Here is a 17105-nt window from a genome sequence, read left to right as displayed (position 1 = left end):
TTAACCTGCCCAATTCCAGCCTTGCTGAAGGATCCCCAGATCAACACTTGGTCATCTAATGGTTAGACGGAGACCTGGAGAGGTGTACAAGCCACAGTGTCTTGCACCCACTGTGAAGTTTGGTGGAGGATCGGTGATATTTCAGCAAGGCTGGAATTGGGCAGGTTGTTATTTGCGAAGGACATATGAATCAAGCCGAATACATGCCTATCCTAGAAAAACAGTTGATTCCTTCTGACTGAGACACTATTTGGACCCAATCATGCTTAATTTTTTTTTTGCCTTGTGATTCACATGCGTGCTGCTGTGAACACAAGGCACTTCAGCGGGTTTAATAGGACTCCATCCACATCCTGGGGGATACACCCTCTCATATGATCCTCCACTCTACCTCACAATATAATATATACATACATACACACACACACAGTAAAATAAGTATTGAACACATCACCAATTTTCTATTTCTAAGTAAATCTACATGAAATTCTCAACAGATGTTGGTAACAACCCATCAAATCCAGACATTCAAATAAATCAAACCATAGATGTCTATAAATTATGTATAATAATGAGAAATGACACAGCAAAAAAGTATTGAATACATGAAGAAAGAGAGGTGACAAAAGCCATGGAAAGTCATGACACTAGCTGAAATCAGTAACTAAAAAGCCACTTAGTGAAAATAATATCAGCTGGTTCAAGTGATGACCTATAAAAAGGTGTCTCATTAGCAAGGTTCCACACAAGAAACAACTGATGGGTTAAATCTCAATACTTTTGCAACCTTATTGTTGCAAAATATACTGATATACTGATGGCATTGGTTACAGAAGAATTCCTAAATTACTGCATGTTCCAGTGATAACTGTTGCAGCCATGATCTGAAAGTGGAAAGAACATCATTTAACCCTAAACTGGCCACGACCAGGTGCTCCCTGCAGGATCTCAGAAAGAGGAGTGAAAAGAATTATCAGTGGAGTTATCCAAAAGCCAAGAACCATCTGTGGAAAGCTCCAGAAAGACCTGGAATAAGCAGGTACAATTGTTTCAAGGAAAAGCATAAATAATGCACTCAACTTCCATGGCCTGTATGCATGCTCACGACGCAAGACTCCATTACTGAACAAAAAGCATGTTCAAGCGTGTTTAAAGTTTTCTCAACAACATTTAGACAAGTCTGTGAAATACTGGGAGAATATAGTCTTGTCAGATGAGACCAAAATTAAACTCTCTGGATGCAATAATACGAGAAATACACCATGTTTGGAAGAATGGGCCAAAATCACACATGAGTAATGCGTGCGACTCTTTTCTCCATAGAAAAGACATTTTGAAGCTGTTATCACCAGCAAAGGCTTTTGTACAAAGTATTGAATACATTTCAGTAAGCGTGGTCAATACTTTTTCCCCTCTGTAACTTCTCTTATGGACATTTTTCGGTTTGACTTTTGTCTGTGTGGATTGGATGGGTTGTTACCTACATCTGGTGAGAATTTCTTGTCAATAGCACCTTTATAAATATATTTACACGCCCACACACCCTAAGTACTGGGATATAGTGCCACCACTATAAAAATGTTGTAATATTTATATTCCTCAAGAGCTGATGTATCCTTGGTGCATTTTAAGAGTAGAGTAAAATACCTGATCAACACACATCCCAGGTATTGCATAAAAATAGATAAGTTGTGCAAGTTTGAAATCCGATATATCCATATGTTATATGCCCAGATATACAAGTGTGAAAGAAAAATTCAGCTCCCAAACCGTTCTGTCTTACTGACTGCAACTGGAATGATTGTGTGGGACTCCCTTCACTAACTGACTAGAAGTACCTCCTGTATCTTGACAACTGGTGCACAAGTGTGCCCTGATCAAATGTCTGACAGACTGAAAGCCAGTGGTGTGTGGGACAGTTAGGAAAAAAACTACCTGCTGTTGGTGAAAGTAGAGCGTTATACATTGACACAGTGGGATACCTTTTTTAAAAATAATTGTAGGGACAAAAATATATCGACTAATGCTTACATTTATACGTGGTGCCAGCAACTCCTTTGCCTTCTTGCGTAACATAACAATGACCATCTCAAAGCCTATGTTCATCTACGCATATAATACATTTATGGGGGGTGTGGACTTGTCAGCGCAGATGATAATGTCTTACAAAAATATTGGTTATATATTTTTTTTCCCAAATTGCACTATACAACTCCTAGGTCATATACCGATTTGGACAAAATTGCTGGTATCCTTCTGTTAAAGTAAGAAAAGCCCACAATGGTCAATGAAAAACTTGAAACTGGCAAAAGTAAATTTAAGTGTAACTACTAATATTTATTAACTAATAACTAATGTTACTTTCGGGCCACCCCTCTAACATCAAATTAGTTCTGACACTTAATGTGTTAAATATACAATTAGTGACCTTATTATACTTGCTAGACCCATGTAAAATCACCATAATGGGGCCTGTAAAACAAATAAGGAAATATTCTGATCTAAGCGGTTTCAATGCCGCTGTGCTTGAAGGGGTTGTGCCACCATAAAGAATACATTTAACCAAGCAGAAAAGGTGGAAATAAATGGTTTTGTAATTTAGTTATTAAAAATTATGCTTCATCTTCACAGCATACACAATTGCCTTACAATACGAGATGTGCAGCATCTGAAACAAGGGATACTGTGCTAGCATTTCTTCTGCGGTATTACTATCAGTGTGTCAAGAGTGGGAGAAGAGGGTTGCATTTGAACACATTTTATAAGTGGTCATAAACTTGTAAATAACTCATGAAAGAATGAAGTTATGTTAAAACCAAGCACATCATTGTTTTTCTTGTGAAATTCTCAATAAGTTTGTCAAATGACCCTTTTCCCATTGGAAAAAATAAAGTATGATAAAAAATGGACGACTTCAAAATGGCCGACATGGTCACCACCCATCTTGAAAAGTTTCCCCCCTCCCATATACTAATGTGCCACAAACAGGAAGTTGATATCACCAACCATTCTCATTTTATTTAGGTGTACCCAAATAAATGGCCCACCCTGTACAATTGCACAAAAATGTTCTTACATTTTAAAAACTCACAACTGGATATCTGGATAAGGAAAACCAGATTGGGGAAAAAACTGACAAAAGTAGCTTTAACATGAAAGGCTCAAATTAAGTAATGAATATTGCACAAACCAAAAAGTCACTGTTGGAAATATTTTTACTCCAGAAAAAAAGAAGCTATGAATATTATGAATTGAGACCTTTGTTTTCTGAAAATTAAGTTTCACTCTAGAAAAATTTATAAAACAAACAGTAATTTATTTTTTTTACCCCATAATTTTAGGCCAAGCTGCCTTTAAGAGCTTATTTTTCACACAAGAATACTCCATTAGTGTTGGCTTTACTAAGAAAAGTTGAAGGTAAGTGCTCACTAACTACATATTGGGGATCAGCTATTTTACGACGCAGATCAAACCTTTTCTACATCCTTTTCATCTATTCCCATTTTATGAAATACACTATGTTCATAAGTTTTATAGTGCACAATTAGGAGTCTACGTTTTGTTTCCTTGCAAAGGAAACAATTTCTCATCTCGTCTATCATGTGCTGTATTGTCGTGTTAACAAGCTATGCATGTAATGATCTGATTCTCAAGGATATCAGATGCTTGGGCATCAGTCTGCAGCTGAATGTGCTCACATCTCATTTCAACATGTTATAGGATCTGAGGTCAGGCAAGAAAATAAATCTTTCTGTCCTGCAGCATTCCTTGTGCTGTATTTTATTGGAACGCTTTGTCTGGGAATTTCCCTACTATTTCATCCTTATAATTCCACTGGTTCATAGATGAGTAAACATAGATTGCATAAGAGAGGTAATTTATTTAACGAGGACCTTTTACCTATTTGAGCATGTTAAATTGGCCATATCATGGAATAGTGACTGGAGAGCATATTTTTGATTTCTCCTCCCCATTGCAGAGATATCAGCTTGTAAAAGGGGAAGTCGAATCCAGCTCACTCAGCATCCACAGGTGCATGGGACACGGTAATGGATCCAGGATGCAAGGAGAAAATCGAGCACCAGTGGTCATAAAATCTTAATAGGCTTTGTTATATATCCATAAATGTACTCAGGACAAAGACAAAAAGTTACATCACTGAACGCGTTTTGGATCCCAAATGATCCTTCGTCATAGCTAGGGATCTTCAGCAATCCGAAACACATCATTGATGAACCTTTGTCTTTGTCATTAGTAGGTTAATGGTAATATTGGCCTATTCAGATCTTACAACAGTTTGTACTCAATTTTTTACTTGATTTTGCTTGTAAAGTTTAGGTTATAATTTGTTATAGTTAAACTGAGTGTCACCTGAGATTTGTCTCTTGGGGCGTGCACTTGTTTCCCTGCATGAAGCTGACTAATCAAAAGTAGGCAGTGTTATGCAGAGGAGAAAAGAATATGCCCTTCTCTCCTCTCTGTTCTCTGTAGCTACTGCTTAGATGTACAGCAGAGCTGAGTTAAGCATCTCTACAAACTTTTCCAGACCTCCTCTTACTGAAGTCAATATGGTGTGACAGCGGACAGCACTGTCAGATGAGAGCTAGAGGAGTTTGTAATGTTGCATTACTTTGCAGCTGCAGTGCAGAGATACACCTGAACTGAGTAATTATTATTTCAAACACTTCAATATCTCATCTGACCTTCTCTCATCTTCCACCTACCCTCATGTTTGTTCGAGCAAAGTTTTTAACTCTTTAAAGAGGATATCTGGGACTTTAGAAAAAAAAGCATGTAGTTGGTAACAGAGGCAGCTACCTGTCTGTTGTACCCTGCACCGGTCATGGACCGCTCCTGCCAGAGATTCAGCTACTTCCTGTAAACAGAGCAGCAGTTTCTCAACCTGTTGACAGGGTGGAACTACTGGTGTCATGCCAATTGACTGCCGGCTTCCACTGCCTAGTTGGGGGAATCCAGCTGTCAATCAGCATGATGCAAGGAGTCCCTCCCTGTCAACAGGAAGAGAAACTGCTGCTCTGTTGACGGGGAATAGCTTCATCTCTGGCAGGAGCGGTCAATAACTGGCATCTGATACAATAGGCAGGTACTTGCCTCTCTTAACAACTACGTCTTTTTCTTGCTTATTTTTTTTTATTTTTTTTTTTTAAAGTCACGGATATCCCCCTTTTTTTTTTTCATGTTTTCGAGAGTCATAAAATTTTTATTTTTTTTATCAGCAGTAGTAGCTTTGCATGACACCATTTATTTTACCATATCATATACTATATATTTTGCATGTGTATTATATACATGTAGTTTTACTGCTCACACATTATTTACACTCTTTGCAGTGTACACGACTCTGCTGCATGCACAGTACATTAAAACTCAGCTCAGCTATGTATTAATACAGCTCTGCTACATTCTCACACACAACTCTGCTCCATACACACACCACTCTCCTACGTACAAACAGCTATGTTGCATAAACACACAGCTGTGCTACTTACACACAGCTCTCCTATGTACACACACAGTTCTTCTACATAGACACACAGCACAGCTCTGCTACATGCGCACACAGCTCTTTTACATGCATGCACACTTAGCTCTCTTACATATATACACAGCTCTGCTAGATTCACACACAGATCTTCTAAATAAAAACACAGTTCTCTTTTATATCAGCATAGCTCTCCAGAACACGCACACAGCTCTCCAGAATATGCACACCCACAGCTATGCTACATACACCACAGCTCTGTAACATACATGCACTACCCTATTTTTAAAGTTACATTCAGGCATATTACTGATCACATGACTAGAATGGTTCTTTCTTTTAGTCAGATGACAGGCCCTCAAGCTATTTAGTACGTCCACCATCTTTGCATTCCTGCCCTGCACTGATCAGTTAGATGAGTTTTGACTAGTAAGAAAGAGAGAGCAGATCACAAAAAGCTGCCTTCAGACTATAAGTTGCACACATTTTAGCAAATTTTTTTTTTGCGTTTTTGGTTTTTGCTTCTCCTCTTCCCAGAGCTATAACTTTCTTATTTTTTGGTCAAAATTGGTCATGTGAGGGCTTTTTTTGTGGGACGAGTTATACTTTTGAACGACACCATTGGTTTTATCATGTCATGTACTCGAAAACAGGAAAAAAAATTCCAAATGTGGTGAAATTGCAAAAAAAAGTGCAATCCCACAGTTGTTTTTAGTTTTGCTTTTTTATTATGTTCCCTAAATGCTAAAACTGACCATTATGATTCTCCAGGTCAGTACAAATTCATAGACACCAAACATTTTTTTATCTAAGCGATGAAAAAAAAATCCAAACTTTGTTTTAAACAAAAATGAAAAATTGCGCCATTTTCCGATACCAGTAGCATCGCCATTTTTTTCCGTGATCTCGGGTTGGGTGAGGGCTAATTTTTTGCGCTTGTAGCTGACATTTTTAACCCCTTTCTGACCTCGGACGGGATAGTACGTCCGAGGTCAGAACCCCCGCTTTGATGCGGGCTTCGGCGGTGAGCCCGTGTCAAAGCCGGGACATGTCAGCTGTTTTGAACAGCTGACATGTGCCCGCAATAGGCGCGGGCAGATTCGCCATCCGCCCGCACCTATTAACTAGTTAAATGCCGCTGTCAAACGCTGACAGCGGCATTTAACTGGCTCTTCCGGCTGGGTGGCCGGAAATGAGCGCATCGCTGACCCCGTCACATGATTGGGGGTCAGCGATGCTTCTGCAGAGTAACCATAGAGGTCCTTGAGACCTCTATGGTTACTGATCCCCGGTAGCTGTGAGCGCCACCCTGTGGTCGGCACTCATAGCACACCTGCATTTCTGCTGCATTGCAGCGATCTGATGATCGCTGCTATGTAGCAGAGCCGATCGCGTTGTGCCAGCTTCTAGCCTCCTATGGAGGCTATTGAAGCATGGCAAAAGTAAAAAAAAAAAAAAGTTAAAAGAAATGTGAAAAAAAATAAAAAAAATATAAAAGTTTATCACCCCCCTTTCGCCCCATTCAAAATAAATCAATTAAAAAAAAAAATCAAACCTACACATATTTGGTATGGCCACGTTCAGAATCGCCCGATCTATCAATAAAAACAAAGGATTAACCTGATCGCTAAACAGCATAGCGAGAAAAAAAATTAGAAAAGCCAGAATTATGTTTTTTTGGTCGCCACGACATTGCATTAAAATGCAATAACGGGCGATCAAAATAACTTATCTGCACTGAAATGGTATCATTAAAAATGCCAGCTCGGCACGCAAAAAATAAACCCTCAACAGACCCCAGATCATGAAAAATGGAGACGCTACGGGTATCGGAAAATGGCGCAATTTTTATTAGCAAAGTTTGGAATTTTTTTTCACCACTTAAATAAAAAACAACCTAGTCATGTTTGGTGTCTATGAACTCGTAATGACCTGGAGAATCATAATGTCAGGTCAGTTTTAGCATTTACTGAACCTAGCAAAAAACCCAAACAAACTGCACTTTTTTTGCAATTTCACCGCACTTGGAATTTTTTTCCCGTTTTCTAGTACACGACATGCTAAAACGAATGATGTCGTTCAAAAGTACAACTCGTCCCGCAAAAAATAAGCCCTCACATGGCCATATTGACGGAAAAATAAAGAAGTTATGGCTCTGGGAAAGGAGGGAAGCGAAAAAAAAACACGGAAAAACGGAAAATGCCAAGGTCATGAAGGGGTTAATGATACCATTTTGGTGCACATACAATATTTTGATCGCTCGTTGTTGCAGTTTAATGCAATGTCGCGGCGACAAAAATTAATTCTGGCGGCTTGACTTTTTTTCTCATTACGCCATTTAGCGATCAGGTTAATCCATTTTTTTTTATTGATAGATCAGCCGATTCTGACTGCGGCGATGCCAAATATGTGTATGTTTGAATTTTTTATTGTTTTATTTTGAATGGGGCGAAAGGGGGGTGATTTGATCTTTCATATATATATTTTTTATATTTTTAAAAACATTTTTTTTTATTTTTGGCATACTTCAATAGTCTCCATGATCATATTGCCTCTATGTAGCAGAATGACTCGCTTGCTATGAGCGCCGCCCAGTGAGCGGCGCTCATAGCAATGCAGCAGTGACAACCATAGAGATCTGCAGAAGACCTCGGATTGTCATGCCAACCCATCGGTGACCTGCGATCATGTGACGTGGGGGTCACCGATGGGCAGATTTCCGGCGCAATTGCCGGAAGTGCATGCTAAATGCCGCTGTCAGCGTTTGACAGCAGTATTTAACGGGTTAATAGCCGTGGGTGGATCGCGATTTCACCGGCGGCTGTTCCAGGCACATGTCTTCTGCTCACCGCCTGATCCCACATCAAAGGGAGGGAGTCTGACTGGGTGTATTATTACACCCCATCCCCATCGGGGACAGTGATGATAATGTGTACAAACTGTAAAGCGCTGCGTAATATGTTAGCGCTATATAAAAATAAAGATTATTATTATTATGTTACAGCCAAGATCCTTATATGTTTTGAGGAGATTTTTCACCAACTCTTCATAGTTACTGCATCTGCTCTGAAGTTTCCACAAAAGTTACCACTACACTGTGTTCCAAATTATTATGCAAATAATATTTCCTCATATTTTCTCCAAATTACCTATCTGAATTGCAGTCATTGTTATTTTCCAGTCATCTACTATTCTAGTATAATTGCAATGTTTTGGAAAAAACTGCCTATAAAAACAGTATCTTTTTAAAAAAAATAAACACTCAAAATGCATGTTCCAAATTATTATGCACAGCAGAGTTTTCAACCTTTTTTTTTTATTTTGAACAAAAAAATGGTCAGTTGTGAAGTTGTAAGCATTATCAACTTATTACAAAATGAAATCAAACAGTTTTCAAGTGGAAACTTTATTCTAGGTGATGTTACATTTGCACGTAGGACCCCTTGTTCAAAAGAAGCTTCTGAACTCTCTCGTCCATTGAATTTGTCAGTTTTTGGATGGTTTCTGCTTCAATTGTTTTGCATGTGGACAGAATACTCTCCCAGAGCTGTTGCTTAGATGTGAACTGCCTCCCTCCATCATAGACACTCCTTTTGATGATGCTCCAGAGGTTCTCAATGGGGTTGAGGTCAGGGGAAGATGGTGGCCACACCATAAGTTTGTCCTCTTTTATGCCCATAGCAGCCAGAGATGCAGATGTGTTTTTTGCAGCATGAGACGGTACATTATCATGCATGAAAATGATCTTGCTGCGGAAAGCACGGTTCCTCCTCTTGAACCATGGCAGGAAGTGTTGTTTTAGAAACTCCACATAGATTATGGAGTTCATCTTTACCCCTTCAGGGATCATAAAGGGGCCGACAATCTCTCTCCCTATGATTCCAGCCCAAAACATTACTCCACCTCCTCCTTGTTGGCGCCTTAGCCGTGTTTTCATGGGGTGTCCATCCTCCACTCCATCCATCTGGACCATCGAGCGTTGCACGGCACTCATGGGTGAAGAAAACAGTTTGGAAGTCAGTCTTCATGTTTCGTTTGGCCCACTGGAGCCTTTTCTGCTTGTTTCAGTGGATAGGGGTGGTCGACAGGATGGCTTACGCACAGCTGCAAACCTCTGAAGGACCCTGCATCTTGTTGTTCTGGGGACGTTGGAGGCACCAGCAGCTTCAAAAACTTGTCTGCTGCTATGACAAGGCATTTTTGCAGCTGCTCTTTTAACCTTACGCAATTGCCTGTTGGAAAGAGTCCTCAATTTTTCCTTATCAGGCCGCACACGTGTGTGCTGGGAATCAGCTACATACTTCTTGATTGTGCGATGATCACGATGAAGTGTCTTGGCAATGTTGATTGTAGTCATGCCTTGACCTAAATACTACACAATTTGTTGCTTCTCAGCAGCCGACACATCCTTTTTCTTTCCCATTTTGGCAAAAAATGTAGGCTGCTTAATAATGTGGAACAGCCTTCTTAAGTACCGTGAATATGTGCCTTTTGGGGGGGGGGGGAGTGGTCCTGATGACGACGAGGGGGCGTCTCACAGGAAAGTGAGTATCCCCCATTACCTCGTCGTAGCGCTGCAGCGTGGGGTCTCTGTGCTGGGAGCGGCGGCTGCTGTGCTGTGGGGCGGCGGCTCCTCTTCTGCAGTGTGGGGCCTCTGGTGCTGTGGGGCGGCGGCAGCGGCGTATCTTCATGCAGTCGGGGCTCCTCCGGCATCTCCTTAAAGCCCGGAAGCCCCGCTGGCAGCTCCATCGGTACAATGCGGTGGCCTCCGGGAAAATGGCCGCTGCTCAGATTCAGATCTCGTCCCGAGATCTCGGGAGACGAGATCTGAATCTGAGCAGCGGCCATTTTCCCGGAGGCAGCTCAATAGGTGCGATGCGGTGGCCTCCGGGAAAATGGCCGCTGGGGGCGGCGCATGCTCAGATTCAGATGAAAAAACACTAAAGAGAATGAAGCAAAATGCAAAACATTGATAATTTCACACAAAACTCCAAAAATGGGCCAGACAAAGGTATTGGCACCCTCAGCCTAATACTTGTTTGCACAGCCTTTAACCAAAATAACTGCGACCAACCGCTTCCGGTAACCATCAATGAGTTTCTTGCAATGCTCTGCTGGAATTTTAGACCATTCTTCTTTGGCAAACTGCTCCAGGTCCCTGATATTTGAAGGGTGCCTTCTCCAAACTGCCATTTTTAGATCTCTCCACAGGTGTTCTATGGGATTCAGGTCTGGACTCATTGCTGGCCACCTTAGAAGTCTCCAGTGCTTTCTCTCAAACCATTTTCTAGTGCTTTTTGAAGTGTGTTTTGAGTCATTGTCCTGCTGGAAGACCCATGACCTCTGAGGGAGACCCAGCTTTCTCACACTGGGCCCTACATTATGCTGCAAAATTTGTTGGTAGTCTTCAGACTTCATAAAGCCATGCACACGGTCAAGCAGTCCAGTGCCAGAGGCAGCAAAGCAACCCCAAAACATCAGGGAACCTCCACCATGTTTGACTGTAGGGACCGTGTTCTTTTCTTTGAATGCCTCTTTTTTTCTCCTGTAAACTCTATGTTGATGCCTTTGCCCAAAAAGCTCTACTTTTGTCTCATCTGACCAGAGAACATTCTTCCAAAACGTTTTAGGCTTTTTCAGGTAAGTTTTGGCAAACTCCAGCCTGGGTTTTTTATGTCTCGGGGTAAGAAGTGGGGTCTTCCTGGGTCTCCTACCATACAGTCCCTTTTCATTCAGATGCCGACGGATAGTACGGGTTGACACTGTTGTACCCTCGGACTGCAGGGCAGCTTGAACTTGTTTGGATGTTAGTCGAGGTTCTTTATCCAACATCCGCACAATCTTGCGTTGAAATCTCTTGAACAGTAAAAAAGTTATGTTTCAGCTCACCCCCATCAGCAAATCCATAAGAGTCCACAGGAACATCCGAGCAAGGAAAACGCCACCGCCCAACGTCCTCTGCTGAGTGAGTAAGAAAAAAAAATCCAGCTCCGGAGTAAAAGTCATCAATTTTATTTCCACATATTTAAAATTCGGAAAAAGCTGCTTGCAAGTAACTGCACAACTATTTCAGAAAAGAAGCCATAAGTTAGCTGAACGCGTTTCGAGCACGCATGGTGCTCTTTGTCCACAGCATAAGCTTGAATAGCCCAACAAGACATATAAAAACAAATTTAACAGGTGAATAGCCATGAGAATAATTAACTCCACCCCGACAAATCCCATTGGACATCCAGAACACACAGTCATTAGGACAGGTACAAAAAAACAAGAATCATTGAGCACATATTATATACACATACCACAAACACTGCGCAGCAAATTGCCTCTTCTGAGAAAAAGAGGACTTAACTCTATAGCGCCACCTGTTGGAAGTAGCAATCCTACAAGTCACAATCAACCCTTTAACGAGTCGTGCAATATGACTTAGGATAAAAGCCAAATCAGTATCTCAATTAGCAGACACGGTGTTTTGGGCTGTTGGCCCTCGTCAGTGCGAAGCATGAGAACTGATTTGGCTTCTCACCTAGCCAAATCAGTTCTCATGCTTCGCACTGACAAGGGCTTGTCGAGGTTCTTTATCCAACATCCGCACAATCTTGCGTTGAAATCTCTTGTCAATTTTTCTTTTCCGTCCACATCTAGGGAGGTTAGCCACAGTGCCATGGGCTTTAAACTTCTTGATGACACTGCGCACGGTAGACACAGGAACATTCAGGTCTTTGGAGATGGACTTGTAGCCTTGAGATTGCTCATGCTTCCTCACAATTAGGTTTCTCAAGTCCTCAGATAGTTCTTTGGTCTTCTTTCTTTTCTCCATGCTCAATGTGGTATACACAAGGACACAGGACAGAGGTTGAGTCAACATTAATCCATGTCAACTGGCTGCAAGTGTGATTTAGTTATTGCCAACACCTGTTAGGTGCCACAGGTAAGTTACAGGTTCTGTTAATTACACAAATTAGAGATGCATCACATGATTTTTCTATCAGTGCCAATACTTTTGTCCACCCCCTTTTTTATGTTTGGTGTGGAATTATATCCAATTTGGCTTTAGGACAATTCTTTTTCTGTTTTTTCATTTAAGACAAATTAAATGAAGATAATAATAACAAAGAGTTTGTGTTTGCAATCATTTTCAGGAAGAAACTGAGTATTATCTGACAGAATTGCAGGGGTGTCAATACTTTTGGCCACAACTGTATAAAGGCTCCTTCCTTTAGCTTTGCTTTACTCAACCTTGGAAGTTTATCAATGAGATACTTGAATGCTTTTGCATTTTTATGCAATACCTTTCCAAAGTTCTTCATTAGACCCAACTTGATATGCAAAGGTGGTACAAAACAGGCCAGAACCAACAGGCCAGACCACATAGCAAATATAAGGGTTGGGGGTTACTTGGGGAATAGTTATCACAAAATAATTAGTTTTCATGTATCCTTTAATAAGATGTGTAATAGAGGGGTTACAAGGACACTAAACTTCAGGAGGGCAAATTTCCAACAGATGAGAGATTATCTTAGTGCAATTAACTGAGGCGATATCCTGAGACATAAAAATACACAAAGAAAATGGGAGACGTTTATTAGCATCCTGGATAGGACCTGTGCACAGTATATACCGTATGGGAATAAACATACTAGAAATAGGAGGAAACCAATATGGCTAAATAGAGCTGTAAGGGGCGCAGTAAGTGACAAAAAGAAAGCATTTAGAGAATTAAAGGAAGTAGGTAGTGATGAAGCATTAAATAAATACAAAAAATTAAATACATTCTGTAGAAAGCAAATCAAGGCAGCTAAGATTGAGACAGAGAGACTCTTTGCCAGAGAGAGTAAAAATAATCCCAAAATATTCTTTAACTACGTAAATAGTAAGAAACTGAAAAATGATAGTGTTGGCCCCCTTAAAAATAGTTTGGGTGAAATGGTGGATCAGGATGAGGAAAAAGCCAATATGCTAAATGACTTTTTTCATCAGTATTTACACAAGAAAATTCCATGGCAGACAATATGATCAGTGATAACACAAATTCCCCATTAAGTGTCACCTGCTTAACCCAGCAAGAAGTACGGTGGCATCTAAAAATCACTAAAATTGACAAATCTCTGGGCCCGGATTGGATACACCCCCGAGTACTGCAGGAATTAAGTACAGTCATTGTCAGACCAATATTTTTAATCTTTAAAGACTCCATAATAACAGGGTCTGTACGACAGGACTGGCGTATAGCAAATGTGGGCCAATATTCAAAAAGGGGACAAAAACTGAACTCGGAAATTATAGGCCAGTAAGCTTAACCTCTACTGTGGGTAAAATCCTGGAGGGCATTCTAAGGCATGCTATACTGGAGTATCTGAAGAGGAATAACCTCATGACCCAGTATGAGCATGGGTTTACTAGGGACCGTTCCTGTCAGACTAATTTGATCAGCTTCTATGAAGAGGTAAGTTCCGGACTGGACCAAGGGAACCCAGTGGACATAGTGTATATGGACTTTTCAAAAGCTTTTGATACGGTGCCACACAAAAGGTTGATACATAAAATTAGAATAATGGGGATAGGGGAAAATATGTGTAAGTGGGTTAAGAGCTGGCTCAGGGATAGGAAACAAAGGGTGGTTATTAATGGAGCACACTCGGACTGGGTCGCGGTTAGCAGTGGGGTACCACAGGGGTCAGTATTGGGCCCTCTTCTTTTTAACATATTTATTAATGATCTTGTAGGGGGCATACAGAGTGGAATTTCAATATTTGCAGATGACACTAAACTCTGCAGGGTAATCAATACAGAGGAGGACAATTTTATATTACAGGATGATTTATGTAACCTAGAAGCTTGGGCTGATAAATGGCAAATGAGCTTTAATGGGGATAAATGTAAGGTCATGCACTTGGGTAGAAGTAATAAGATGTATAACTATGTGCTTAATTCTAAAACTCTGGGCAAAACCGTCAATGAAAAAGACCTGGGAGTATGGGTGGATGACAAACTCACATTTAGTGGCCAGTGTCAGGCAGCTGCTACAAAGGCAAATAAAATAATGGGGTGCATTAAAAGAGGCATAGATGCTCATGAGGAGAACAACATACAGTCATGGCCAAAAGTATTCACACCCCTGCAATTCTGTCAGATTCTTCCTGAAAATGATTGCAAACACAAATTCTTTGGTATTATTATCTTCATTTAATTTCTCTTAAATGAAAAAAAAAACACAAAAAGAATTGTTCTAAAGCCAAATTGGATATAATTCCACACCAAACATAAAAAAGGGGGTGGATAAAAGTATTGGCACTGTTCGAAAAATCATGTGATGCTTCTCTAATTTGTGTAATTAACAGCACCTGTAACTTACCTGTGGCACCTAACAGGTGTTGGCAATAACTAAATCACACTTGCAGCCAGTTAACATGGATTAAAGTTGACTCAACCTCTGTCCTGTGTCCTTGTGTGTACCACATTGAGCATGGAGAAAAGAAGAAGACCAAAGAACTATCTGAGGACTTGAGAAACCTAATTGTGAGGAAGCATGAGCAATCTCAAGGCTACAAGTCCATCTCCAAAGACCTGAATGTTCCTGTGTCTACCGTGCGCAGTGTCATCAAGAAGTTTAAAGCCCATGGCACTGTGGCTAACCTCCCTAGATGTGGACGGAAAAGAAAAATTGACAAGAGATTTCAACGCAAGATTGTGCGGATGTTGGATAAAGAACCTCGACAAGCCCTCGTCAGTGCGAAGCATGAGAACTGATTTGGCTAGGTGAGAAGCCAAATCAGTTCTCATGCTTCGCACTGACGAGGGCCAACAGCCCAAAACACCGTGTCTGCTTATTGAGATACTGATTTGGCTTTTATCCTAAGTCATATTGCACGACTCGTTAAAGGGTTGATTGTGACTTGTAGGATTGCTACTTCCAACAGGTGGCGCTATAGAGTTAAGTACTCTTTTTCTCAGAAGAGGCAATTTGCATATTTAATTTCCCAGTGGAGCATTGCACGGCGAATAAGCCTCCTTACCTTGATAAGCCAGCTGGTATGTCACTCTCCATAAGGAGAAACGTTACCCCTTAGACCCCAGTCCAGAGCCTCTCACCTAGCCAAATCAGTTCTCATGCTTCGCACTGACGAGGGCCAACAGCCCGAAACACCGTGTTTGTGAATTGAGATACTGATTTGGCTTTTATCCTAAGTCATGTTGCACGACTCGTTAAAGGGTTGATTGTGACTTTTAGGATTGCTACTTCCAACAGGTGGCGCTATAGAGTTAAGTCCTCTTTTTCTCAGAAGAGGCAATTTGCATGAGGAGAACATAATTTTACCTCTATACAAGTCACCAGTTCGACCACACTTAGAATACTGTGAACAGTTCTGGTCTCCAGTGTATAAGAAAGACATAGCTGAACTGGAGCGGGTGCAGAGAAAAGCGACCAAGGTTATTAGAGGACTGGGGGGTCTGCAATACCAAGATAGGTTATTACACTTGGGGCTATTTAGTTTGGAAAAACGAAGGCTAAGGGGTGATCTTATGTTAATGTATAAATATATGAGGGGACAGTACAAAGACCTTTCTGATGATCTTTTTAATCATAGACCTGAGACAGGGACAAGGGGGCATCCTCTACGTCTGGAGGAAAGAAGGTTTAAGCATAATAACAGATGCGGATTCTTTACTGTAAGAGCAGTGAGACTATGGAACACTCTGCCGTATGATGTTGTAATGAGTGATTCCTTACTTAAATTTAAGAGGAGACTGGATGCCTTTCTTGAAAAGTATAATGTTACAGGTTATATACACTAGATTCCTTGTTAGGGTGTTGATCCAGGGAACTAGTCTGATTTCCGTATGTGGAGTCGGGAAGGAATTTTTTCCCCAGTATGGAGCTTACTCTTTGCCACATGGGTTTTTTTTGCCTTCCTCTGGATCAACATGTTAGGTTAGGCTATGGGTTGAACTAGATGGACTTAAAGTCTTCCTTCAACCTTAATAACTATGTTACTATGTAAAATGTCATGTGGATCAACAAGTGCTAGATGCAGGACATTTTTACCTTCTAAAGTGAATTTACTGTAGTGATATTCACTTGCACAGCTATCCCTCTCTCACAAAAAGCAGCAGTACTTTGTGTATCCCCCCTGGAGACCAGTTAAGAGGGCAACAACCTTTGAGTCGCCACACAGGGGCCACAAATGTTAGTCATAGATCAGGTACCTTAACAGCTGTTAAATGTTGTCACTGTTTTCTTTCATGTGGACTGCATAACCAGCTGTAATTGAAGGTAGCGCTTTGCCTTGCCATTCTGTAACAAGACAAATTTTAGGCTTGTTTTGGATGAGTCGATGAAGAGCCTGCATTCCTCTGAATTATGACTTGATGTTGTTGCAGGCCACAAGATTGCTCTCCATGAAGAACTATTGGACAAGATATTTATCAGAAAAATCTGAACATCAACCGCTAGCCTGGAGCTCAGTTTTACTCTTGGGCAGATCCAAATGTTTCATTCAGTTGACTTTGTGTTATAAGGTGTTTTTCAGTTCAGGTTGTTGACAGAAAGTCTGGATCATGAACAAAAGATGCTATGACACCAAGTACCCTCTTCTTAATC

At 40.8% G+C, this 17105-nt stretch overlaps 1 protein-coding gene across 1 annotated transcript in view; it reads left to right on the top strand.

Annotated features, from left to right (window-relative positions):
- The window catches only part of FANCC (FA complementation group C), a 333078-nt gene that overhangs the window by 284421 nt on the left and 31552 nt on the right, over positions 1-17105 (top strand). Inside the window, exon 11 of the mRNA XM_077299602.1 lies at positions 3342-3417. Within this exon, the coding sequence (XP_077155717.1) occupies positions 3342-3417 (76 nt within the window). The remainder of the gene's footprint in view (positions 1-3341; positions 3418-17105) is intronic.

The sequence above is a fragment of the Ranitomeya variabilis genome, chromosome 1 (assembly GCF_051348905.1).
Source record: "Ranitomeya variabilis isolate aRanVar5 chromosome 1, aRanVar5.hap1, whole genome shotgun sequence".
Lineage (NCBI taxonomy): Eukaryota > Metazoa > Chordata > Amphibia > Anura > Dendrobatidae > Ranitomeya > Ranitomeya variabilis.
The sequence above is the reverse complement of the archived record's forward strand: the minus strand, read 5'-3'. Positions and strand labels throughout refer to the sequence as shown.